Raw genomic sequence first — 24,905 nt, 5'->3', positions numbered from 1 at the left:
GAATGGGAAGCGGTTTGGCTCCATTGGGATTGTGTACAGTGAATGGGGAGGGGGCTTGATCCATTGGGATTGTGTACAGTGAATGGGAAGGGGTTTGGGTCCATTGGGATTGTGCACAGTGAATGGGAAGGGGTTTGACTCCATTGGGATTGTGTACAGTGAATGGGAAGGGGTTTGGGTCCATTGGGATTGTGTACAGTGAATGGGAAGGGGTTTGGGTCCATTGGGATTGTGTACAGTGAACGGGAAGGGGTTTGATCCATTGGGATTGTGTACAATGGGAGTGAATGGGAAGGGGTTCGATCCATTGGGATTGTGTACAATGGGAGTGAACGGGATGGGGTTTGATCCATTGGGATTGTGTACAATGGGAGTGATCGGGATGGGGTTTGATCCATTGGGATTGTGGATAATGGGAGTGAATGGGAAGGGCTTTGATACATTGGGATTGAGGACAATGGGAGTGAATGGGAAGGGCTTTGATACATTGGGATTGTGGATAATGGGAGTGAATGGGAAGGGGTTTGGGTCCATTGGGATTGTGGACAATGGGAGTGAATGGGAAGGAGTTTGATCCATTGGGATTGTGTACAATGGGAGTGAACGGGATGGGGTTTGATCCATTGGGATTGTGTACAATGGGAGTGAATGGGAAGCGGTTTGATCCATTGGGATTGTGTACAATGGGAGTGAATGGGAAGGGGTTTGATCCATTGGGATTGTGGACAATGGGAGTGAATGGGAAGGGGTTTGTGTCAATTGGGATTGTGTACAATGGGAGTGAATGGGGAGGGTTTGATCCATTGGGATTGTGTACAATGGGAGTGAATGGGAAGGGGTTTGTGTCCTTTGGGATTGTGCATATTGGGAGTGAACGGGAAGGGGTTTGATCCATTGGGATTGTGGACAATGGGAGTGAATGGGAAAGGGTTTGTGTCAATTGGGATTGTGGACAATTGGAGTGAACGGGAAGGTGTTTGATCCATTGGGATTGTGTACAATGGGAGTGAACGGGAAGGGGTTTGATCCATTGGGATTGTGTACAATGGGAGTGAACGGGAAGGGGTTTGATCCATTGGGATTGTGGACAATGGGAGTGAACGGGAATTGGTTTGATCCATTGGGATTGTGTACAATGGGAGTGAATGGGAAGGGGTTTGATCCATTGAGATTGTGTACAATGGGAGTGAACGGGAAGGGGTTTGATCCATTGGGATTGTGTACACAGGGAGTGAACGGGAAGGTGTTTGATCCATTGGGATTGTGTGCAATGGGAGTGAACGGGAAGCAGATTGGATCCTTTGGGATTGTGGATAATGGGAGTGAACGGGAAGGTGTTTGATCCATTGGGATTGTGTACAATGGGAGTGAATGGAAAGGGGGTTTGGGTCCATTGGGATTGTGGACAATGGGAGTGAACGGGAATTGGTTTGATCCATTGGGATTGTGTACAGTGGGAGTGAATGGGAAGGGGTTTGATCCATTGAGATTGTGTGCAATGGAAGTGAACGGGAAGCAGATTGGATCCTTTGGGATTGTGGATAATGGGAGAGAACGGGAAGGTGTTTGATCCATTGGGATTGTGTACAATGGGAGTGAACGGGAAGGGGTTTGATCCATTGGGATTGTGGACAATGGGAATGAATGGGACGGGGTTTGATCCATTGGGATTGTGTACAATGGGAGTGAATGGAAAGGGGGTTTGGGTCCATTGGGATTGTGGACAATGGGAGTGAACGGGAAGGGGTTTGATCCATTGGGATTGTGTACAATGGGAGTGAACGGGAAGGGGTTTGATCCATTGGGATTGTGGACAATGGGAATGAATGGGAAGGGGTTTGATCCATTGGGATTGTGTACAATGGGAGTGAACGGGAAGGGGTTTGATCCATTGGGATTGTGTACACAGGGAGTGAACGGGAAGGTTTTACATAGATTACATTACATAGATTACATAGAACATACAGTGCAGAAGGAGGCCATTCGGCCCATCGAGTCTGCACCGACCCACATTAATCCCTCACTTCCACCCTATCCCCGCAACCCAATAACCCCTCCCAACCCTTATGGACACTACGGGCAATTTTTTTTTAGCATGGCCAATCCACCTAACCTGCACGTCTTTGGACTGTGGGAGGAAACCGGAGCACCCGGAGGAAACCCACGCAGACACGGGGAGAACGTGCAGACTCCGCACAGACAGTGACCCAGCGGGGAATCGAACCTGGGACCCTGGCGCTGTGAAGCCACAGTGCTATCCACTTGTGCTACCGTGCTGCCCACAAGGTGTTTGATCCATTGGGATTGTGTGCAATGGGAGTGAACGGGAAGGGGTTTGGGTCAATTGGGATTGTGTACAATGGGAGTGAATGGGAAGGAGTTTGATCCATTGGGATTGTGTACAATGGGAGTGAACGGGAAGGGGGTTTCATCCATTGGGATTGTGTACAATGGGAGTGAACGGGATGGGGTTTGATCCATTGGGTTTGTGGACTATGGGAGTGAACGGGAAGGGCTTTGATCCATCCATTGGGATTGAGGACAATGGGAGTGAAAGGGAAGGAGTTTGATCCATTGGGATTGTGTACAGTGGGATGAATGGGAAGGGGTTTGGGTCCATTTGGATTGTGTATAATGGGAGTGAACGGGAAAGGGTTTGATCCATTGGGATTGTGTTACATGGGAGTGAATGGGGTGGGGTTTGATCCATTGGGATTGTGTACAATGGGAGTGAATGGGAAGGGGTTTGATCCATTGGGATTGTGTACAGTGAATGGGAAGTGGTTTGGGTCCATTGGGATTGTGTACAGTGAATGGGAAGGGGTTTGGCTCCATTGGGATTGTGTACAGTGAATGGGAAGGGGTTTGGGGCCATCGGAATTGTGTAAGTGAATGGAAAGGGGTTTGGGTCCATTGGGATTGTGTACAGTGAATGGGAAGTGGTTTGGGTCCATTGGGATTGTGTCCAGTAAATGGAAAGGGGTTTGGGTCAATTGGGATTGTGTACAGTGAATGGGAAGGGGTTTGGATCCATTGGGATTGTGTACAGTGAATGGGAAGGGGTTTGGCTCCATTGGGATTGTGTACAGTGAATGGGAAGGGGTTTGGGGCCATTGGAATTGTGTATAGTGAATGGGAAGGGGTTTGGATCCATTGGGATTGTGTACATTGAATGGGAAGGGGTTTGGGTCCATTGGGATTGTGCACAGTGAATTGTAAGGGGTTTGGATCCATTGGGATTGTGTACAGTGAATGGGGAGGGAGTTTGATCCATTGGGATTGTGCACAGTGAATTGTAAGGGGTTTGGGTCCATTGGGATTGTGTACAGTAAATGGGAAGGGGTTTGTGTCCATTGGGTTGTGCACAGTGAATGGGAAGGGGTTTGGGTCCATTGGGATTGTGTACAGTGAATGGGAAGGGGTTTGGGTCCATTGGGATTGTGTACAGTGAATGGGGAGGGGGTTTGATCCATTGGGATAGTGCACAGTGAATGGGAAGGGGTTTGGGTCCATTGGGATTGTGTACAGTGAATGGGAAGGGGTTTGGGTCCATTGGGATTGTGCACAGTGAATGGGAAGGGGTTTGGCTCCATTGGGATTGTGGACAGTGAATGGGAAGGGGTTTGGGTCCATTGGGATTGTGTACAGTTAATGGGGAGGGGGTTTGTGTCCATTGGGTTGTGCACAGTGAATGAGAAGGCGTTTGGGTCCATTGGGATTGTGTACAGAGAATGGGAAGGGGTTTGGGTCCATTGGGATTGGTTACAGTGAATGGGGAGGGTGTTTGATCCATTGGGATTGCGTACAGTGAATGGGGAGGGGGTTTGCGTCCATTGGGATTGTGCACAGTGAATTGTAAGGGGTTTGGGTCCATTGGGATTGTGTACAGAGAATGGGAAGGGGTTTGGGTCCATTGGGATTGTGTACAATGAATGGGGAGGGGGTTTGATCCATTGGGATTGTGTACAGTGAATGGGAAGCGGTTTGGCTCCATTGGGTTGTGCACAGTGAATGAGAAGGCGTTTGGGTCCATTGGGATTGTGTACAGAGAATGGGAAGGGGTTTGGGTCCATTGGGATTGTGTACAATGAATGGGGAGGGGGTTTGATCCATTGGGATTGTGTACAGTGAATGGGAAGCGGTTTGGCTCCATTGGGATTGTGTACAGTGAATGGGGAGGGGGCTTGATCCATTGGGATTGTGTACAGTGAATGGGAAGGGGTTTGGGTCCATTGGGATTGTGCACAGTGAATGGGAAGGGGTTTGACTCCATTGGGATTGTGTACAGTGAATGGGAAGGGGTTTGGGTCCATTGGGATTGTGTACAGTGAATGGGAAGGGGTTTGGGTCCATTGGGATTGTGTACAGTGAATGGGACGGGGTTTGACTCCATTGGGATTGTTCACAGTGAATGAGAAGGTTTTTAGGTCCATTGGGATTGGTTACAGTGAATGGGGAGGGTGTTTGATCCATTGGGATTGCGTACAGTGAATGGGGAGGGGGTTTGCGTCCATTGGGATTGTGCACAGTGAATTGTAAGGGGTTTGGGTCCATTGGGATTGTGTACAGTGAATGGGGAGGGGGTTTGATCCATTGGGATTGTGTACAGTGAATGGGAAGGGGTTTGGGTCCATTGGGATTGTGCACAGTGAATGAGAAGGGGTTTGGCTCCATTGGGATTGTTTCCAGTGAATGGGAAGGGGTTTGGGTCCATTGGGATTGTGTACAATGGGAGTGATGGGGATGGAGTTTGATCCATTGGGATTGTGTACACAGGGAGTGAACGGGAAGGTGTTTGATCCATTGGGATTGTGTGCAATGGGAGTGAACGGGAAGGGGTTTGGGTCAATTGGGATTGTGTACAATGGGAGTGAATGGGAAGGAGTTTGGTCCATTGGGATTGTGTACAATGGGAGTGAACGGAAAGGGGGTTTCATCCATTGGGATTGTGTACAATGGGAGTGAAGGGAAAGGGGGTTTGATCCATTGGGATTGTGTACAATGGGAGTGAATGGGAAGGAGATTGGATCCATTGGGATTGTGTACAATGGGAGTGAACGGGAAGGGGTTTGATCCATTGGGATTGTGTACAATGGGAGTGATCGGGATGGGGTTTGATCCATTGGGATTGTGGATAATGGGAGTGAATGGGAAGGGCTTTGATACATTGGGATTGTGGACAATGGGAGTGAATGGGAAGGGGTTTGGGTCCATTGAGATTGTGGACAATGGGAGTGAGTGGGAAGGGGTTTGGGTCCATTGGTATTGTGGACAATGGGAGTGAACGGGAAGGGGTTTGATCCATTGGGATTGTGTACAATGGGAGTGAATGGGAAGGGGTTCGATCCATTGGGATTGTGTACAATGGGAGTGAACGGGATGGGGTTTGATCCATTGGGATTGAGTACAATGGGAGTGATCGGGATGGGGTTTGATCCATTGGGATTGTGGATAATGGGAGTGAATGGGAAGGGCTTTGATACATTGGGATTGAGGACAATGGGAGTGAATGGGAAGGGCTTTGATACATTGGGATTGTGGATAATGGGAGTGAATGGGAAGGGGTTTGGGTCCATTGGGATTGTGGACAATGGGAGTGAATGGGAAGGAGTTTGATCCATTGGGATTGTGTACAATGGGAGTGAACGGGATGGGGTTTGATCCATTGGGATTGTGTACAATGGGAGTGAATGGGAAGCGGTTTGATCCATTGGGATTGTGTACAATGGGAGTGAATGGGAAGGGGTTTGATCCATTGGGATTGTGGACAATGGGAGTGAATGGGAAGGGGTTTGTGTCAATTGGGATTGTGTACAATGGGAGTGAATGGGGAGGGTTTGATCCATTGGGATTGTGTACAATGGGAGTGAATGGGAAGGGGTTTGTGTCCATTGGGATTGTGCATATTGGGAGTGAACGGGAAGGGGTTTGATCCATTGGGATTGTGGACAATGGGAGTGAATGGGAAAGGGTTTGTGTCAATTGGGATTGTGGACAATTGGAGTGAACGGGAAGGTGTTTGATCCATTGGGATTGTGGACAATGGGAGTGAACGGGAATTGGTTTGATCCATTGGGATTGTGTACAATGGGAGTGAATGGGAAGGGGTTTGATCCATTGAGATTGTGTACAATGGGAGTGAACGGGAAGGGGTTTGATCCATTGGGATTGTGTACACAGGGAGTGAACGGGAAGGTGTTTGATCCATTGGGATTGTGTGCAATGGGAGTGAACGGGAAGCAGATTGGATCCTTTGGGATTGTGTACAATGGGAGTGAATGGGAAGGGGTTTGATCCATTGAGATTGTGTGCAATGGAAGTGAATGGGAAGCAGATTGGATCCTTTGGGATTGTGGATAATGGGAGTGAACGGGAAGGTGTTTGATCCATTGGGATTGTGTACAATGGGAGTGAATGGAAAGGGGGTTTGGGTCCATTGGGATTGTGGACAATGGGAGTGAACGGGAAGGGGTTTGATCCATTGGGATTGTGTACAATGGGAGTGAACGGGAAGGGGTTTGATCCATTGGGATTGTGGACAATGGGAATGAATGGGAAGGGGTTTGATCCATTGGGATTGTGTACAATGGGAGTGAACGGGAAGGGGTTTGATCCATTGGGATTGTGTACACAGGGAGTGAACGGGAAGGTTTTACATAGATTACATTACATAGATTACATAGAACATACAGTGCAGAAGGAGGCCATTCGGCCCATCGAGTCTGCACCGACCCACATTAATCCCTCACTTCCACCCTATCCCCGCAACCCAATAACCCCTCCCAACCCTTATGGACACTACGGGCAATTTTTTTTTAGCATGGCCAATCCACCTAACCTGCACGTCTTTGGACTGTGGGAGGAAACCGGAGCACCCGGAGGAAACCCACGCAGACACGGGGAGAACGTGCAGACTCCGCACAGACAGTGACCCAGCGGGGAATCGAACCTGGGACCCTGGCGCTGTGAAGCCACAGTGCTATCCACTTGTGCTACCGTGCTGCCCACAAGGTGTTTGATCCATTGGGATTGTGTGCAATGGGAGTGAACGGGAAGGGGTTTGGGTCAATTGGGATTGTGTACAATGGGAGTGAATGGGAAGGAGTTTGATCCATTGGGATTGTGTACAATGGGAGTGAACGGGAAGGGGGTTTCATCCATTGGGATTGTGTACAATGGGAGTGAACGGGATGGGGTTTGATCCATTGGGTTTGTGGACTATGGGAGTGAACGGGAAGGGCTTTGATCCATCCATTGGGATTGAGGACAATGGGAGTGAAAGGGAAGGAGTTTGATCCATTGGGATTGTGTACAGTGGGATGAATGGGAAGGGGTTTGGGTCCATTTGGATTGTGTATAATGGGAGTGAACGGGAAAGGGTTTGATCCATTGGGATTGTGTTACATGGGAGTGAATGGGGTGGGGTTTGATCCATTGGGATTGTGTACAATGGGAGTGAATGGGAAGGGGTTTGATCCATTGGGATTGTGTACAGTGAATGGGAAGTGGTTTGGGTCCATTGGGATTGTGTACAGTGAATGGGAAGGGGTTTGGCTCCATTGGGATTGTGTACAGTGAATGGGAAGGGGTTTGGGGCCATCGGAATTGTGTAAGTGAATGGAAAGGGGTTTGGGTCCATTGGGATTGTGTACAGTGAATGGGAAGTGGTTTGGGTCCATTGGGATTGTGTCCAGTAAATGGAAAGGGGTTTGGGTCAATTGGGATTGTGTACAGTGAATGGGAAGGGGTTTGGATCCATTGGGATTGTGTACAGTGAATGGGAAGGGGTTTGGCTCCATTGGGATTGTGTACAGTGAATGGGAAGGGGTTTGGGGCCATTGGAATTGTGTATAGTGAATGGGAAGGGGTTTGGATCCATTGGGATTGTGTACATTGAATGGGAAGGGGTTTGGGTCCATTGGGATTGTGTACAGTGAATGGGAAGGTGTTTGGGGCCATTGGAATTGTGTATAGTGAATGGGAAGGGGTTTGGGTCCATTGGGATTGTGTACAGTGAATGGGAAGGGGTTTGGGTCCATTGGGATTGTGTACAGTGAATTGTAAGGGGTTTGGGTCCATTGGGATTGTGTACAGTGAATGGGGAGTGGGTTTGATCCATTGGGATTGTGCACAGTGAATGGGAAGGGGTTTGGGTCCATTGGGATTGTGTACAGTGAATGGGAAGGGGTTTGGGTCCATTGGGATTGTGTACAGTGAATGGGAAGGGGTTTGGGTCCATTGGGATTGTGCACAGTGAATGGGAAGGGGTTTGGCTCCATTGGGATTGTGGACAGTGAATGGGAAGGGGTTTGGGTCCATTGGGATTGTGTACAGTGAATGGGGAGGGGGTTTGTGTCCATTGGGTTGTGCACAGTGAATGAGAAGGCGTTTGGGTCCATTGGGATTGTGTACAGAGAATGGGAAGGGGTTTGGGTCCATTGGGATTGTGTACAATGAATGGGGAGGGGGTTTGATCCATTGGGATTGTGTACAGTGAATGGGAAGCGGTTTGGCTCCATTGGGATTGTGTACAGTGAATTGGGGAGGGGGTTTGATCCATTGGGATTGTGTACAGTGAATGGGAAGGGGTTTGGGTCCACTGGGATTGTGCACAGTGAATGGGAAGGGGTTTGACTCCATTGGGATTGTGAACAGTGAATGGGAAGGGGTTTGGGTCCATTGGGATTGTGTACAGTGAATGGGAAGGGGTTAGGGTCCATTGGGATTGTGTACAGTGAATGGGAAGGGGTTTGACTCCATTGGGATTGTTTACAGTGAATGAGAAGGTTTTTAGGTCCATTGGGATTGGTTACAGTGAATGGGGAGGGTGTTTGATCCATTAGGATTGTGTACAGTGAATGGGAAGCGGTTTGGCTCCATTGGGATTGTGTACAGTGAATGGGGAGGGGGTTTGATCCATTGGGATTGTGTACAGTGAATGGGAAGGGGTTTGGGTCCATTGGGATTGTGCACAGTGAATGGGAAGGGGTTTGACTCCATTGGGATTGTGTACAGTGAATGGGAAGGGGTTTGGGTCCATTGGGATTGTGTACAGTGAATGGGAAGGGGTTTGACTCCATTGGGATTGTTTACAGTGAATGAGAAGGTTTTTAGGTCCATTGGGATTGGTTACAGTGAATGGGGAGGGTGTTTGATCCATTGGGATTGCGTACAGTGAATGGGGAGGGGGTTTGCGTCCATTTGGATTGTGCACAGTGAATTGTAAGGGGTTTGGGTCCATTGGGATTGTGTACAGTGAATGGGGAGGGGGTTTGATCCATTGGGATTGTGTACAGTGAATGGGAAGGGGTTTGGGTCCATTGGGATTGTGCACAGTGAATGAGAAGGGGTTTGGCTCCATTGGGATTGTGTCCAGTGAATGGGAAGGGGTTTGGGTCCATTGGGATTGTGTACAGTGAATGGGGAGGGGGTGTGTGTCCATTGGGTTGTGCACAGTGAATGGGGAGGAGATTTGCGTCCATTGGGATTGTGCACAGTGAATGAGAAGGGGTTTGCGTCCATTGGGATTGTGAACAGAGAATGGGAAGGGGTTTGGGTCCATTGGGATTGTGCTGAGTGAATGGGACGGGGTTTGGGTCCATTGGGATTTTGTACAGTGAATGGGAAGGGGTTTGGGTCCACTGGGATTGTGTATAGTGAATGGGAAGGGGTTTGGGTCCATTGGGATTGTGTACAGTGAATGGGAAGGGGTTTGGGTCCATTGGGATTATGTACAGTGAATGGGAAGGGGTTTGTGTCCATTGGGATTTTGTACACTCAATGGGAAAGGGTTCGGGTCCATTGGGATTGTGTACAGTGAATGGGGAGGGGGTTTTGGTCCATTGGGATTGTGTACAGTGAATGGGGAGGGGGTTTGATCCATTGGGATTGTGTACAGTGGAATTAATGGGGAGGGCGTTTGATCCATTGGGATTGTGTACAGTGAATGGGAAGGGGTTTGGCTCCATTGGGATTGTGTACAGGGAATGGGAAGGGGTTTGTGTCCATTGGGATTGTGTACAGTGAATGCATCGGATGGAGAGGAAAACTGCAGGGGATGGGCACAATGAAAATGTGGAGCTGGTTCAAGGAACAGGTACTGCGTGTCCTTGCTAAGTATGTACCTGTCAGGCAGGGAGGAAGTGGTCGAGCAAGGGAACCTTGGTTTACTAAGGCAGTCAAAGATGAGACATGAAGGTTCAGTAAGGGCGCTCGAGAGTTACAAGTTAGCTCGGAGGGACCTAAAGAGAGAGCTAAGAAGAGCCAGGAGGGGACATGATAAGTCTTTGGCAGGTAGGATCAAGGATAACCCGAAAGCTTTCTATAGGTATGTCAGGAATAAAAGAATGACTAGGGTAAGAGTAGGGCCAGTCAAGGACAGTAGTGGGAAGTTGTGCTTGGAGTCTGAGGAGATAGGAGAGGTGCTAAATGAATATTTTTCGTCACTATTCACACAGGAAAAAGACAATGTTGTCGAGGAGAATACTGAGATTCAGGCTACTAGACTAGAAGGGCTTGAGGTTCATAAGGAGGAGGTGTTAACAATTCTGGAAAGGGTGAAAATAGATAAGTCCCCTGGGCCAGATGGGATTTATCCTAGGATCTCTGGGAAGCTAGGGAGGAGATTGCTGAGCCTTTGGCTTTGATCTTTAAGTCATCTTTATCAACAGGAATAGTGCCAGAAGACTGGAGGATAGCAAATGTTGTCCCCTTGTTCAAGAAGGGGAGTAGAGACAACCCCGGTAACTATAGACCAGTGAGCCTTCACTTCTGTTGTGGGCAAAATCTTGGAAAGGTTTATAAGAGATAGGGTATATAATCATCTGGAAAGGAATAATTTGATTAGACATAGTGAACACGGTTTCGTGAAGGGTAGGTCGTGCCTCACAAACCTTATTGAGTTCTTTGAGAAGGTGACCAAACAGGTGGATGAGGGTAAAGCAGTTGATGTGGTGTATATGGATTTCAGTAAAACATTTGATAAGGTTCCCCACGGTCGGCTACTACAGAGAATACGGAAGCATGGGATTCAGGGAGATTTAGCAGTTTGGATCAGAAATTGGCTAGCTGGAAGAAGACAAAGGGTGGTGGTTGATGGGAAGTGTTCAGACTGGAGTCCAGTTACTAGTGGTGTACCACAAGGATCTGTTTTGGGGCCACTGCTGTTTGTCATTTTTATAAATGACCTGGAGGAGGGTGTAGAAGGATGGGTGAGTGAATTTGCAGATGACACTAAAGTCGATGGAGTTGTGGACAGTGCGGAAGGATGTCACAAGTTACAGAGGGACATAGATAAGCTGCAGCGCTGGGCTGAGAGGTGGCAAATGGAGTTTAATGCAGAAAAGTGTGAGGTGATTCATTTTGGAAGGAATAACAGGAAGACAGAGTACTGGGCTAATGGTAAGATTCTTGGCAGTGTGGATGAGCAGAGAGATCTCGGTGTCCATGTACATAGATCCCTGGAAGTTGCCACCCAGGCTGAGACGGTTGTTAAGAAGGCGTACGGTGTGTTAGCTTTTATTGGTAGAGGGATTGAGTTTCGGAGCCATGAGGTCATGTTGCAGCTGTACAAAACTCTGGTGCGGCCGCATTTGGAGTATTGCGTGCAATTCTGGTCGCCGCATTATAGGAAGGATGTGGAAGCATTGGAAAGGGTGCAGAGGAGATTTACCAGAATGTTGCCTGGTATGGAGGGAAGATCTTATGAGGAAAGGCTGAGGGACTTGAAGCTGTTTTTGTTAGAGAGAAGAAGGTTAAGAGGTGACTTAATTGAGGCATACAAGATGATCAGAGGATTGGATAGGGTGGACAGTGAGAGCCTTTTTCCTCGGATGGTGATGTCTAGCACGAGGGGACATAGCTTTAAATTGAGGGGAGATAGATATAGGACAGATGTCAGAGGTAGGTTCTTTACTCAGAGAGTAGTAAGGGCGTGGAATACCCTGCCTGCAATAGTAGTGGACTTGCCAACACTAAGGGCATTCAAATGGTCATTGGATAGACATATGGACGATAAGGGAATAATGTAGATGGGCTTTAGAGTGGTTTCACAGGTCGGCGCAACATCGAGGGCCGAAGGGCCTGTACTGCGCTGTAATGTTCTATATTTATGTCCTATGTATGTTTGCGACGGTGTTCGATGGGCCCTACTGAGTCTCCGGCGGGAAAATGGTTCACGTTGTGGGGCTAACGTTCTCCGTCTCTCTCTCTGACTCCGGGGCAGGGTGTCCCGTCAAGCCTGGTGGTGAAGTTTGCCGACACGGACAAAGAGCGGACCCTGCGGCGGATGCAGCAGGTAGTCGGGCAGCTAGGAATGTTCCATCCGATGGCGGCTCAGTTCGGAGCCTACAGCGCGTACACGCAGGCGGTGAGGAATAGTGAGGCTCTCCAGTGTCTGACCCAAACACAGCGAAATCCTACCAACTGTCCTGGCTTGACACAATTCACACCCCTTTAACCTGGGGTTACCCCCGTCTCTGGATCTGGAAAGATTTAATCACCTGCTAATGCTCGCATTCCAAGCATTGTCTGGCATCTTTGAATTTGTCTATATATATGTTTCTGGAACAGACCTCTTCATTCACCTGAGGAAGGAGCAGCGCTCCGAAAGCTAGTGATTCGAAACAAACCTGTTGGACTTTAACCTGCTTGGTGTGAAACTTCTTACTGTGCTCACTCCAGTCCAACGCCGGCATCTCCACATCCAAACACTCCGGCTATTTCCCAACTGAGACCAGAGACGCCAGAGCCCCGAATCAACCGGGCAGCAGGGGTCCGGACTGGGGCTGTGATTAACCCCTGCTCTCCTGTACTGGGGCTGTGTTTAACCCCACTCCCCTGTACTGGGGCTGGATAACCTCTGCTCCCCTGTACTGGGGCTGTGTTTAAACCCTGCTCTCCTGTACTGGGGCTGTGATTAACCCCTGCTCTCCTGTACTGGGGGTGTATTTAACCCCTGCTCCCCTGTACTGGGGCTGAGATTAACCCCACTCCCCTGTACTGGGGCTGTGATTAACCCCTGCTCTCCTGTACTGGGGCTGTGTTTAACCTCTGCTCTCCTGTACTGGGGCTGTATTTAACCCTTGCTCCCCTGTACTGGGGCTGTGATTAACCCCTGCTCTCCTGTACTGGGGCTGTGATTAACCCCTGCTCCGCTGTACTGGGGCTGTGATTAACCCCACTCCCCTGTACTGGGGCTGTGATTAACCCCACTCCCCTGTACTGGGGCTGTGATTAACCCCTGCTCTCCTGTACTGGGGCTGTGATTAACCCCACTCCCCTGTACTGGGGCTGTATTTAACCCCTGCTCCGCTGTACTGGGGCTGTGATTAACCCCACTCCCCTGTACTGGGGCTGTGATTAACCCCACTCCCCTGTACTGGGGCTGTGATTAACCCCACTCCGCTGTACTGGGGCTGTGATTAACCCCACTCCCCTGTACTGGGGCTGTGATTAACCCCACTCCCCTGGACTGGGGCTGTGATTAACCCCTGCTCTCCTGTACTGGGGCTGTGATTAACCCCACTCCCCTGTACTGGGGCTGTGATTAACCCCACTCCCCTGTACTGGGGCTGTGATTAACCCCACTCCCCTGTACTGGGGCTGTGATTAACCCCACTCCCCTGTACTGGGGCTGTGATTAACCCCACTCCCCTGTACTGGGGCTGTGATTAACCCCACTCCCCTGTACTGGGGCTGTGATTAACCCCACTCCCCTGTACTGGGGCTGTGATTAACCCCACTCCCCTGTACTGGGGCTGTGATTAACCCCTGCTCTCCTGTACTGGGGCTGTGATTAACCCCACTCCCCTGTACTGGGGCTGTGATTAACCCCTGCTCCCCTGTACTGCGGCTGTGATTAACCCCACTCCCCTGTACTGGGGCTGTGATTAACCCCTGCTTCCCTGTACTGGGGCTGTGATTAACCCCTGCTCCCCTGTACTGGGGCTGTGATTAACCCCACTCCCCTGTACTGGGGCTGTGATTAACCCCTGCTCCCCTGTACTGGGGCTGTGATTAACCCCACTCCCCTGTACTGGGTCTGTGATTAACCCCACTCCCCTGTACTGGGGCTGTGATTAACCCCACTCCCCTGTACTGGGGCTGTGATTAACCCCACTCCCCTGTACTGGGGCTGTGATTAACCCCACTCCCCTGTACTGGGTCTGTGATTAACCCCTGCTCCCCTGTACTGGGGCTGTGATTAACCCCACTCCCCTGTACTGGGTCTGTGATTAACCCCACTCCCCTGTACTGGGTCTGTGATTAACCCCACTCCCCTGTACTGGGGCTGTGATTAACCCCACTCCCCTGTACTGGGGCTGTGATTAACCCCACTCCCCTGTACTGGGGCTGTGATTAACCCCACTCCCCTGTACTGGGGCTGTGATTAACCCCTGCTCTCCTGTACTGGGGCTGTGATTAACCCCTGCTCTCCTGTACTGGGGGTGTATTTAACCCCTGCTCCCCTGTACTGGGGCTGAGATTAACCCCACTCCCCTGTACTGGGGCTGTGATTAACCCCTGCTCTCCTGTACTGGGGCTGTGTTTAACCTCTGCTCTCCTGTACTGGGGCTGTATTTAACCCTTGCTCCCCTGTACTGGGGCTGTGATTAACCCCTGCTCTCCTGTACTGGGGCTGTGATTAACCCCTGCTCCGCTGTACTGGGGCTGTGATTAACCCCACTCCCCTGTACTGGGGCTGTGATTAACCCCACTCCCCTGTACTGGGGCTGTGATTAACCCCTGCTCTCCTGTACTGGGGCTGTGATTAACCCCACTCCCCTGTACTGGGGCTGTATTTAACCCCTGCTCCGCTGTACTGGGGCTGTGATTAACCCCACTCCCCTGTACTGGGGCTGTGATTAACCCCACTCCCCTGTACTGGGGCTGTGATTAACCCCACTCCGCTGTACTGGGGCTGTGATTAACCCCACTCCCCTGTACTGGGGCTGTGATTAACCCCACTCCCCTGGACTGGGGCTGTGATTAACCCCTGCTCTCCTGTACTGGGGCTGTGATTAACCCCTGCTCTCCTGTACTGGGGCTGTGATTAACCCCACTCCCCTGTACTGGGGCTGTGATTAACCCCACTCCCCTGTACTGGGGCTGTGATTAACCCCACTCCCCTGTACTGGGGCTGTGATTAACCCCACTCCCCTGTACTGGGGCTGTGATTAACCCCACTCCCCTGTACTGGGGCTGTGATTAACCCCACTCCCCTGTACTGGGGCTGTGATTAACCCCACTCCCCTGTACTGGGGCTGTGATTAACCCCACTCCCCTGTACTGGGGCTGTGATTAACCCCTGCTCTCCTGTACTGGGGCTGTGATTAACCCCACTCCCCTGTACTGGGGCTGTGATTAACCCCTGCTCTCCTGTACTGGGGCTGTGATTAACCCCACTCCCCTGTACTGGGGCTGTGATTAACCCCACTCCCCTGTACTGGGGCTGTGATTAACCCCACTCCCCTGTACTGGGGCTGTGATTAACCCCACTCCCCTGTACTGGGTCTGTGATTAACCCCTGCTCCCCTGTACTGGGGCTGTGATTAACCCCACTCCCCTGTACTGGGTCTGTGATTAACCCCACTCCCCTGTACTGGGTCTGTGATTAACCCCACTCCCCTGTACTGGGGCTGTGATTAACCCCACTCCCCTGTACTGGGGCTGTGATTAACCCCACTCCCCTGTACTGGGGCTGTGATTAACCCCACTCCCCTGTACTGGGGCTGTGATTAACCCCTGCTCTCCTGTACTGGGGCTGTGATTAACCCCACTCCCCTGTACTGGGGCTGTGATTAACCCCACTCCCCTGTACTGGGGCTGTGATTAACCCCTGCTCCCCTGTACTGGGTCTGTGATTAACCCCTGCTCCCCTGTACTGGGGCTGTGATTAACCCCACTCCCCTGTACTGGGTCTGTGATTAACCCCACTCCCCTGTACTGGGGCTGTGATTAACCCCTGCTCTCCTGTACTGGGGCTGTGATTAACCCCACTCCCCTGTACTGGGCCTGTGATTAACCCCTGCTCTCCTGTACTGGGGCTGTGATTAACCCCTCCTCTCCTGTACAGTCGGTGATTAACCCCACTCCCCTGCACTGGGGCTGTGATTAACCCCACTCCCCTGTACTGGGACTGTGTTTAACCCCTGCTCCCCTGTACTGGCTGTGTTTAAACCCTGCTCTCCTGTACTGGGGCTGTGTTTAACCCCTGCTCCCCTGTACTGGCTGTGTTTAAACCCTGCTCTCCTGTACTGGGACTGTGATTAACCCCTGCTCTCCTGTACTGGGGCTGTGTTACACGCCTGCTCCCCTTTACTGGCTGTGTTTAAACCCTGCTCCCCTGTACTGGGGCTGTGATTAACACCTGCTCCCCTGTACTGGGACTGTGTTTAACACCTGCTCTCTTGTACTGGGGCTGTGTTTAACCCCTGCTCCCCTGTACTGGGACTGTGTATAACACCTGCTCTCTTGTACTGGGGCTGTGTTTAACCCCTGCTCCCCTGTACTGGCTGTGTTTAAACCCTGCTCCCCTGTACTGGGACTGTGATTAACCCCTGCTCTCCTGTACTGGGACTGTGTTACATACCTGCTCCCCTGTACTGGGGGTGTAGTTAACCCCTGCTCTCTTGTACTGGGACTGTGTTTAACCCCTGCTCTCCAATACTGGGGCTGTATTTAACCCTTGCTCTCCTGTACTGGGGCTGTGTTTAACCCCCGCTCTCCTGTACTGGGGCTGTGTTTAACCTCTGCTCTCCTGTACTGGGACTGTGCATAACCCCTGCTCCCCTGTACTGGGGCTGTATTTAACCACTGCTCTCCTGTACTGGGGCTGTGATTAACCCCTGCTCTCTTGTACTGGGGCTGTGTTTAAACCCTGCTCTCCTGTACTGGGGCTGTGATTAACCCCCGCTCTCCTGTACTGGGGCTGTGTTTAAACCCTGCTCTCCTGTACTGGGACTGTGTTTAACCCCTGCTCCCCTGTACTGGGACTGTGTTCAACCCCTGCTGCCCTGTACTGGTACTGTGTTTAACTCCTGCTCTCCTGTACTGGGACTGTATATAACCTCTGCTCTCCTGTACTGGGGCTGTGATTAACCCCTGCTCTCCTGTACTGGGGCTGTGATTAACCCCTGCTCTCCTGTACTGGGGCTGTGTTTAAACCCTGCTCTCCTGTACTGGGGCTGTGATTGACCTCTGCTCTCCTGTACTGGGGCTGTGTTTAACCCCTGCTCCCCTGTACTGGGACTGTGTTTAACACCTGCTCCCCTGTACTGGGACTGTGTTTAACCGCTGCTCCCCTGTACTGGCTGTGTTGAAACCCTGCTCTCCTGTACTGGGGCTGTGTTTAATCCCCGCTCCCCTGTACTGGGACTGTGTTTAATCCCTGCTCTCCTGTACTGGGGCGGTACTTAACCCCTGCTCCCCTGTACTGGCTGTGTTAAAACCATGCGCTCCTGTACTGGGGCTGTGTTTAACCCCTGCTCCCCTGTACTGGGGCTGTATTTAACCCCTGCTCTCCCGTATTGGTGCTGTGTTTAACACCTGCTCTCCTGTACTGGGGCTGTATTTAACCCCTCTCTTCTGTACTGGGGCTGTGTTTAACCCCTGCTCCCCTATACTGGGGCTGTGTTTAACCCCTGCTCTCCTGTACTGGGGCTGTGTTTAACCCCTACTCCCCTGTACTGGGGCGGTACTTAACCCCTGCTCCCCTGTACTGGGGCTGTGTTTAACCCCTGCTCCCCTGTACTGGCTGTGTTTAAACCCTGCTCTCCTGTACTGGGGCTGTGTTTAACCCCTGCTCTCCCGTACTGGCGCTGTATTTAACCCCTGCTCCCATGTACTGGGGCTGTGTTTAACCCCTGCTCTCCCGTACTGGGGCTGTGTTTAAACCCTGCTCTCCCGTACTGGGGCTGTGTTTAACCTCTGCTCTCCCGTACTGGGGCTGTGATTAACACCTGCTGCCCTGTACTGGGGCTGTGTTTAACCCCTGCTCTCCCGTACTGGGGCTGTGATTAACACCTGCTCTCCCGTACTGGGGCTGTGTTTAACCTCTGCTCTCCTGTACTGGGGCTGTATTTAACCCCTGCTCTCCTGGACTGGAGCTGTGTTTAACCCCTGCTCCCCTGTACTGGGGCTGTGTTTAACCCCTGCTCTCCTGTACTGGGGCTGTGTTTAACCCCTGCTCTCCTGTGCTGGGGCTGTGTTTAACCCCTGCTCTCCTGTACTGGGGCTGTGATTAACCCCTGCTCTCCTGTACTGGGGCTGTGATTAACCCCTGCTCCCCTGTACTGGGACTGTGTTTAACCCCTGCTCTCCCGTACTGGGGCTGTGATTAAACCCTGCTGCCCTGTACTGGGGCTGTGTTTAACCCCTGCTCTCCTGTACTGGGTCTGTGTTTAACCTCTGCTCTCCCGTACTGGGGCTGTGTTTAACCTCTGCTCTCCTGTACTGGGGCTGTGTTTAACCCCTGCTCTCCTGTACTGGGGCTGTGATTAACCCTGCTCTCCTGTACTGGGGCTGTGTTTAACCCCTGCTCTCCTGTACTGGGGCTGAGATTAACCCCTGCTCCCCTGTACTGGGACTGTGTTTATTCCCTGCTCCCCTGCACTGCGACTGTGTTTAACCCCTGCTCCCCTGTACTGGGGCTGTGTTTAACCCCCGCTCCCCTGTACTGGGACTGTGTTTAACCCCTGCTCCCCTGTACTGGGACTGTGTTTAACCCCTGCTCCCCTGTACTGGCTGTGTTAAAACCATGCGCTCCTGTACTGGGTCTGTGTTTAACCCCAGCTCCCCTGTACTGGGTCTATGTTTAACCCCTGCTCCCCTATACTGGCTGTGTTTAAACCCTGCTCCCCTGTACTGGGACTGTGATTAACCCCACTCCCCTGTACTGGGGCTGTGATTAACCCCACTCCCCTGTACTGGGTCTGTGATTAACCCCTGCTCCCCTGTACTGGGGCTGTGATTAACCCCACTCCCCTGTACTGGGTCTGTGATTAACCCCACTCCCCTGTACTGGGTCTGTGATTAACCCCACTCCCCTGTACTGGGGCTGTGATTAACCCCACTCCCCTGTACTGGGGCTGTGATTAACCCCACTCCCCTGTACTGGGGCTGTGATTAACCCCACTCCCCTGTACTGGGGCTGTGATTAACCCCTGCTCTCCTGTACTGGGGCTGTGATTAACCCCACTCCCCTGTACTGGGGCTGTGATTAACCCCACTCCCCTGTACTGGGGCTGTGATTAACCCCTGCTCCCCTGTACTGGGTCTGTGATTAACCCCTGCTCCCCTGTACTGGGGCTGTGATTAACCCCACTCCCCTGTACTGGGTCTGTGATTAACCCCACTCCCCTGTACTGGGGCTGTGATTAACCCCTGCTCTCCTGTACTGGGGCTGTGATTAACCCCACTCCCCTGTACTGGGCCTGTGATTAACCCCTGCTCTCCTGTACTGGGGCTGTGATTAACCCCTCCTCTCCTGTACAGTCGGTGATTAACCCCACTCCCCTGCACTGGGGCTGTGATTAACCCCACTCCCCTGTACTGGGACTGTGTTTAACCCCTGCTCCCCTGTACTGGCTGTGTTTAAACCCTGCTCTCCTGTACTGGGGCTGTGTTTAACCCCTGCTCCCCTGTACTGGCTGTGTTTAAACCCTGCTCTCCTGTACTGGGACTGTGATTAACCCCTGCTCTCCTGTACTGGGGCTGTGTTACACGCCTGCTCCCCTTTACTGGCTGTGTTTAAACCCTGCTCCCCTGTACTGGGGCTGTGATTAACACCTGCTCCCCTGTACTGGGACTGTGTTTAACACCTGCTCTCTTGTACTGGGGCTGTGTTTAACCCCTGCTCCCCTGTACTGGGACTGTGTATAACACCTGCTCTCTTGTACTGGGGCTGTGTTTAACCCCTGCTCCCCTGTACTGGCTGTGTTTAAACCCTGCTCCCCTGTACTGGGACTGTGATTAACCCCTGCTCTCCTGTACTGGGACTGTGTTACATACCTGCTCCCCTGTACTGGGGGTGTAGTTAACCCCTGCTCTCTTGTACTGGGACTGTGTTTAACCCCTGCTCTCCAATACTGGGGCTGTATTTAACCCTTGCTCTCCTGTACTGGGGCTGTGTTTAACCCCCGCTCTCCTGTACTGGGGCTGTGTTTAACCTCTGCTCTCCTGTACTGGGACTGTGCATAACCCCTGCTCCCCTGTACTGGGGCTGTATTTAACCACTGCTCTCCTGTACTGGGGCTGTGATTAACCCCTGCTCTCTTGTACTGGGGCTGTGTTTAAACCCTGCTCTCCTGTACTGGGGCTGTGATTAACCCCCGCTCTCCTGTACTGGGGCTGTGTTTAAACCCTGCTCTCCTGTACTGGGACTGTGTTTAACCCCTGCTCCCCTGTACTGGGACTGTGTTCAACCCCTGCTGCCCTGTACTGGTACTGTGTTTAACTCCTGCTCTCCTGTACTGGGACTGTATATAACCTCTGCTCTCCTGTACTGGGGCTGTGATTAACCCCTGCTCTCCTGTACTGGGGCTGTGATTAACCCCTGCTCTCCTGTACTGGGGCTGTGTTTAAACCCTGCTCTCCTGTACTGGGGCTGTGATTGACCTCTGCTCTCCTGTACTGGGGCTGTGTTTAACCCCTGCTCCCCTGTACTGGGACTGTGTTTAACACCTGCTCCCCTGTACTGGGACTGTGTTTAACCGCTGCTCCCCTGTACTGGCTGTGTTGAAACCCTGCTCTCCTGTACTGGGGCTGTGTTTAATCCCCGCTCCCCTGTACTGGGACTGTGTTTAATCCCTGCTCTCCTGTACTGGGGCGGTACTTAACCCCTGCTCCCCTGTACTGGCTGTGTTAAAACCATGCGCTCCTGTACTGGGGCTGTGTTTAACCCCTGCTCCCCTGTACTGGGGCTGTATTTAACCCCTGCTCTCCCGTATTGGTGCTGTGTTTAACACCTGCTCTCCTGTACTGGGGCTGTATTTAACCCCTCTCTTCTGTACTGGGGCTGTGTTTAACCCCTGCTCCCCTATACTGGGGCTGTGTTTAACCCCTGCTCTCCTGTACTGGGGCTGTGTTTAACCCCTACTCCCCTGTACTGGGGCGGTACTTAACCCCTGCTCCCCTGTACTGGGGCTGTGTTTAACCCCTGCTCCCCTGTACTGGCTGTGTTTAAACCCTGCTCTCCTGTACTGGGGCTGTGTTTAACCCCTGCTCTCCCGTACTGGCGCTGTATTTAACCCCTGCTCCCATGTACTGGGGCTGTGTTTAACCCCTGCTCTCCCGTACTGGGGCTGTGTTTAAACCCTGCTCTCCCGTACTGGGGCTGTGTTTAACCTCTGCTCTCCCGTACTGGGGCTGTGATTAACACCTGCTGCCCTGTACTGGGGCTGTGTTTAACCCCTGCTCTCCCGTACTGGGGCTGTGATTAACACCTGCTCTCCCGTACTGGGGCTGTGTTTAACCTCTGCTCTCCTGTACTGGGGCTGTATTTAACCCCTGCTCTCCTGGACTGGAGCTGTGTTTAACCCCTGCTCCCCTGTACTGGGGCTGTGTTTAACCCCTGCTCTCCTGTACTGGGGCTGTGTTTAACCCCTGCTCTCCTGTGCTGGGGCTGTGTTTAACCCCTGCTCTCCTGTACTGGGGCTGTGATTAACCCCTGCTCTCCTGTACTGGGGCTGTGATTAACCCCTGCTCCCCTGTACTGGGACTGTGTTTAACCCCTGCTCTCCCGTACTGGGGCTGTGATTAAACCCTGCTGCCCTGTACTGGGGCTGTGTTTAACCCCTGCTCTCCTGTACTGGGTCTGTGTTTAACCTCTGCTCTCCCGTACTGGGGCTGTGTTTAACCTCTGCTCTCCTGTACTGGGGCTGTGTTTAACCCCTGCTCTCCTGTACTGGGGCTGTGATTAACCCTGCTCTCCTGTACTGGGGCTGTGTTTAACCCCTGCTCTCCTGTACTGGGGCTGAGATTAACCCCTGCTCCCCTGTACTGGGACTGTGTTTATTCCCTGCTCCCCTGCACTGCGACTGTGTTTAACCCCTGCTCCCCTGTACTGGGGCTGTGTTTAACCCCCGCTCCCCTGTACTGGGACTGTGTTTAACCCCTGCTCCCCTGTACTGGGACTGTGTTTAACCCCTGCTCCCCTGTACTGGCTGTGTTAAAACCATGCGCTCCTGTACTGGGTCTGTGTTTAACCCCAGCTCCCCTGTACTGGGTCTATGTTTAACCCCTGCTCCCCTATACTGGCTGTGTTTAAACCCTGCTCCCCTGTACTGGGACTGTGTTTAACCCCTGCTCCCCTGTACTGGGACTGTGATTAACCCCTGCTCCCCTGTACTGGGACTGTGTTTAACCCCTGCTCACCTGTACTGGCTGTGTTAAAACCCTGCTCTCCTGTACTGGGACTGTGTTTAACCCCTGCTCCCCTGTACTGGGACTGTGTTTAACTCCTGCTCCCCTGTACTGGGACTGTGATTAACCCCTGCTCTCCTGTACTGGGGCTGTGTTACACGCCTGCTCCCCTGTACTGGGACTGTGATTAACCCCACTCCCCTGTACTGGGACTGTGTATAACACCTGCTCTCTTGTACTGGGGCTGTGTTTAACCCCTGCTCCCCTGTACTGGCTGTGTTTAAACCCTGCTCCCCTGTACTGGGACTGTGTTTAACTCCTGCTCCCCTGTACTGCGGCTGTGATTAACCCCTGCTCTGCTGTACTGGGACTGTGTATAACCCCTGCTCCCCTGTACTGGCTGTGTTTAAACCCTGCTCTCCTGTACTGGGGCTGTGTTTAACCCCTGCTCTCCTGTACTGGGACTGTGTTTAACCCCCGCTCTCCTGCACTGGAGCTGTATTTAACCCCTGCTCCCCTGTCCAACGCCGGCATCTCCACATCATGGCCCCTGTACTGGGTCTGTGTTTCAACCCTGCTCCCTGTGCTGGGGCTGTGTTTAACCCCTGCTCTCCTGTACTGGTGCCGTGTTTAACCCCTGCTCCACTGTACTGGGGCTGTGTTTAACCCCTGCTCTCCTGTGCTGGGGCTGTGTTTAACCCCCTCTCCCCTGTACTGGGGCGGTGTTTAACCCCTGCTCCCCTGTACTGGGGCTGTGTTTAACTCCTGCTCTGCCGTACTGGGGCTGTGTTTAACCCCTGCTTCCCTGTACTGGGGCTGTGTTTAACCCCTGCTCCCCTGTACTGGGGCTGTGTTTAACCCCTGCTCCCCTGTACTGGGACTGTGTATAACCCCTGCTGTCCTGTACTGGGACTGTGTATAACCCCTGCTCTCCTGTACTGGGGCTGTGTTTAACTCCTGCTCCCCTGTACTGCGGCTGTGTTTAACCCCTGCTCTCCTGTACTGTGGCTGTGTTCAACCCCTGCTCTCCCGTACTGGGGCTGTGTTTAACCCCTGCTCTCCTGTACTCGGGCTGTGTTTAACCCCTGCTCCCCTATACTGGGGCTGTATTTAACCCCTGCTCTCCCGTATTGGTGCTGTGTTTAACACCTGCTCTCCTGTACTGGGGCTGTATTTAACCCCTGCTCTTCTGTACTGGGGCTGTGTTTAACCCCTGCTCCCCTATACTGGGGCTGTGTTTAACCCCTGCTCTCCTGTACTGGGGCTGTGTTTAACCCCTACTCCCCTGTACTGGGGCGGTACTTAACCCCTGCTCTCCTGTACTGGGGCTGTGTTTAACCCCTGCTCTCCCGTACTGGCGCTGTATTTAACCCCTGCTCCCCTGTACTGGGGCTGTGTTTAAACCCTGCTCTCCCGCACTGGGGCTGTGTTTAACCCCTGCTCTCCCGTACTGGGGCTGTGTTTAAACCCTGCTCTCCCGCACTGGGGCTGTGTTTAACCCCTGCTCTCTCGTACTGGGGCTGTGTTTAACCCCTGCTCTCCTGTACTGGGGCTGTATCTAACCCCTGCTCTCCCGTCCTGGGGCTGTGTTTAAACCCTGCTCTCCCGTACCGGGGCTGTGTTTAACCCCTGCTCTCCTGTACTGGGGCTGTGATTAACCCCTGCTCCCCTGTACTGGGACTGTGTTTAACCCCTGCTCTCCCGTACTGGGGCTGTGTTTAACCTCTGTTCTCCTGTACTGGAGCTGTGATTAACCCCACTCCCCTGTACTGGGGCTGTATTTAACCCCTGCTCTCCTGTACTGGAGCTGTGTTTAACCCCTGCTCCCCTGTACTGGGGCTGTATTTAACCCCTGCTCTCCTGTACTGGGGCTGTATTTAACCCCTGCTCTCCTGTACTGGGACTGTGTTTAACCCCTGCTCTCCCGTACTGGGGCTGTGTTTAACCTCTGTTCTCCTGTACTGGGGCTGTGATTAACCCCACTCCCCTGTACTGGGGCTGTATTTAACCCCTGCTCTCCTGTACTGGGGCTGTATTTAACCCCTGCTCCCCTGTACTGGGACTGTGTTTAACCCCTGCTCTCCCGTACTGGGGCTGTGTTTAACCCCTGCTCCCCTGTACTGGGGCTGTGTTTCACCCCTGCTCTCTTGTACTGGGGCTGTGTTTAACCCCTGCTCCCCTGTACTGGGGCTGTGTTTAACCCCTGCTCTCCTGTACTGGAGCTGTGTTTAACCCCTGCTCCCCTGTACTGGGGCTGTGTTTAACCCCTGCTCCCCTGTACTGGGGCTGTGTTTAACCCCTGCTCTCTTGTACTGGGGCTGTGTTTAACCCCTGCTCCCCTGTACTGGGGCTGTGTTTAACCCCTGCTCTCCTGTACTGGGGCTGTGATTAACCCCTGCTCCCCTGTACTGGGGCTGTGTTTAATCCCTGCTCCCCTGTACTGGGGCTGTATTTAACCCCTGCTCCGCTGTACTGGGGCTGTGATTAACCCCTGCTCCGCTGTACTGGGGCTGTGATTAACCCCTGCTCCCCTGTACTGGGGC

The 24,905-nt window shown here is 52.3% G+C and overlaps 1 protein-coding gene across 1 annotated transcript in view; it reads left to right on the top strand.

Annotated features, from left to right (window-relative positions):
- The window catches only part of LOC140402889 (CUGBP Elav-like family member 3-B), a 66,600-nt gene that overhangs the window by 39,214 nt on the left and 2,481 nt on the right, over positions 1 to 24,905 (top strand). Inside the window, exon 6 of the mRNA XM_072490516.1 lies at positions 12,224 to 12,367. Within this exon, the coding sequence (XP_072346617.1) occupies positions 12,224 to 12,367 (144 nt within the window). The remainder of the gene's footprint in view (positions 1 to 12,223; positions 12,368 to 24,905) is intronic.

The sequence above is a fragment of the Scyliorhinus torazame genome, chromosome 26 (genome assembly GCF_047496885.1).
Source record: "Scyliorhinus torazame isolate Kashiwa2021f chromosome 26, sScyTor2.1, whole genome shotgun sequence".
NCBI classification, from domain to species: Eukaryota; Metazoa; Chordata; class Chondrichthyes; order Carcharhiniformes; family Scyliorhinidae; genus Scyliorhinus; species Scyliorhinus torazame.
This window is presented reverse-complemented; position numbering and strand designations above follow the sequence as displayed.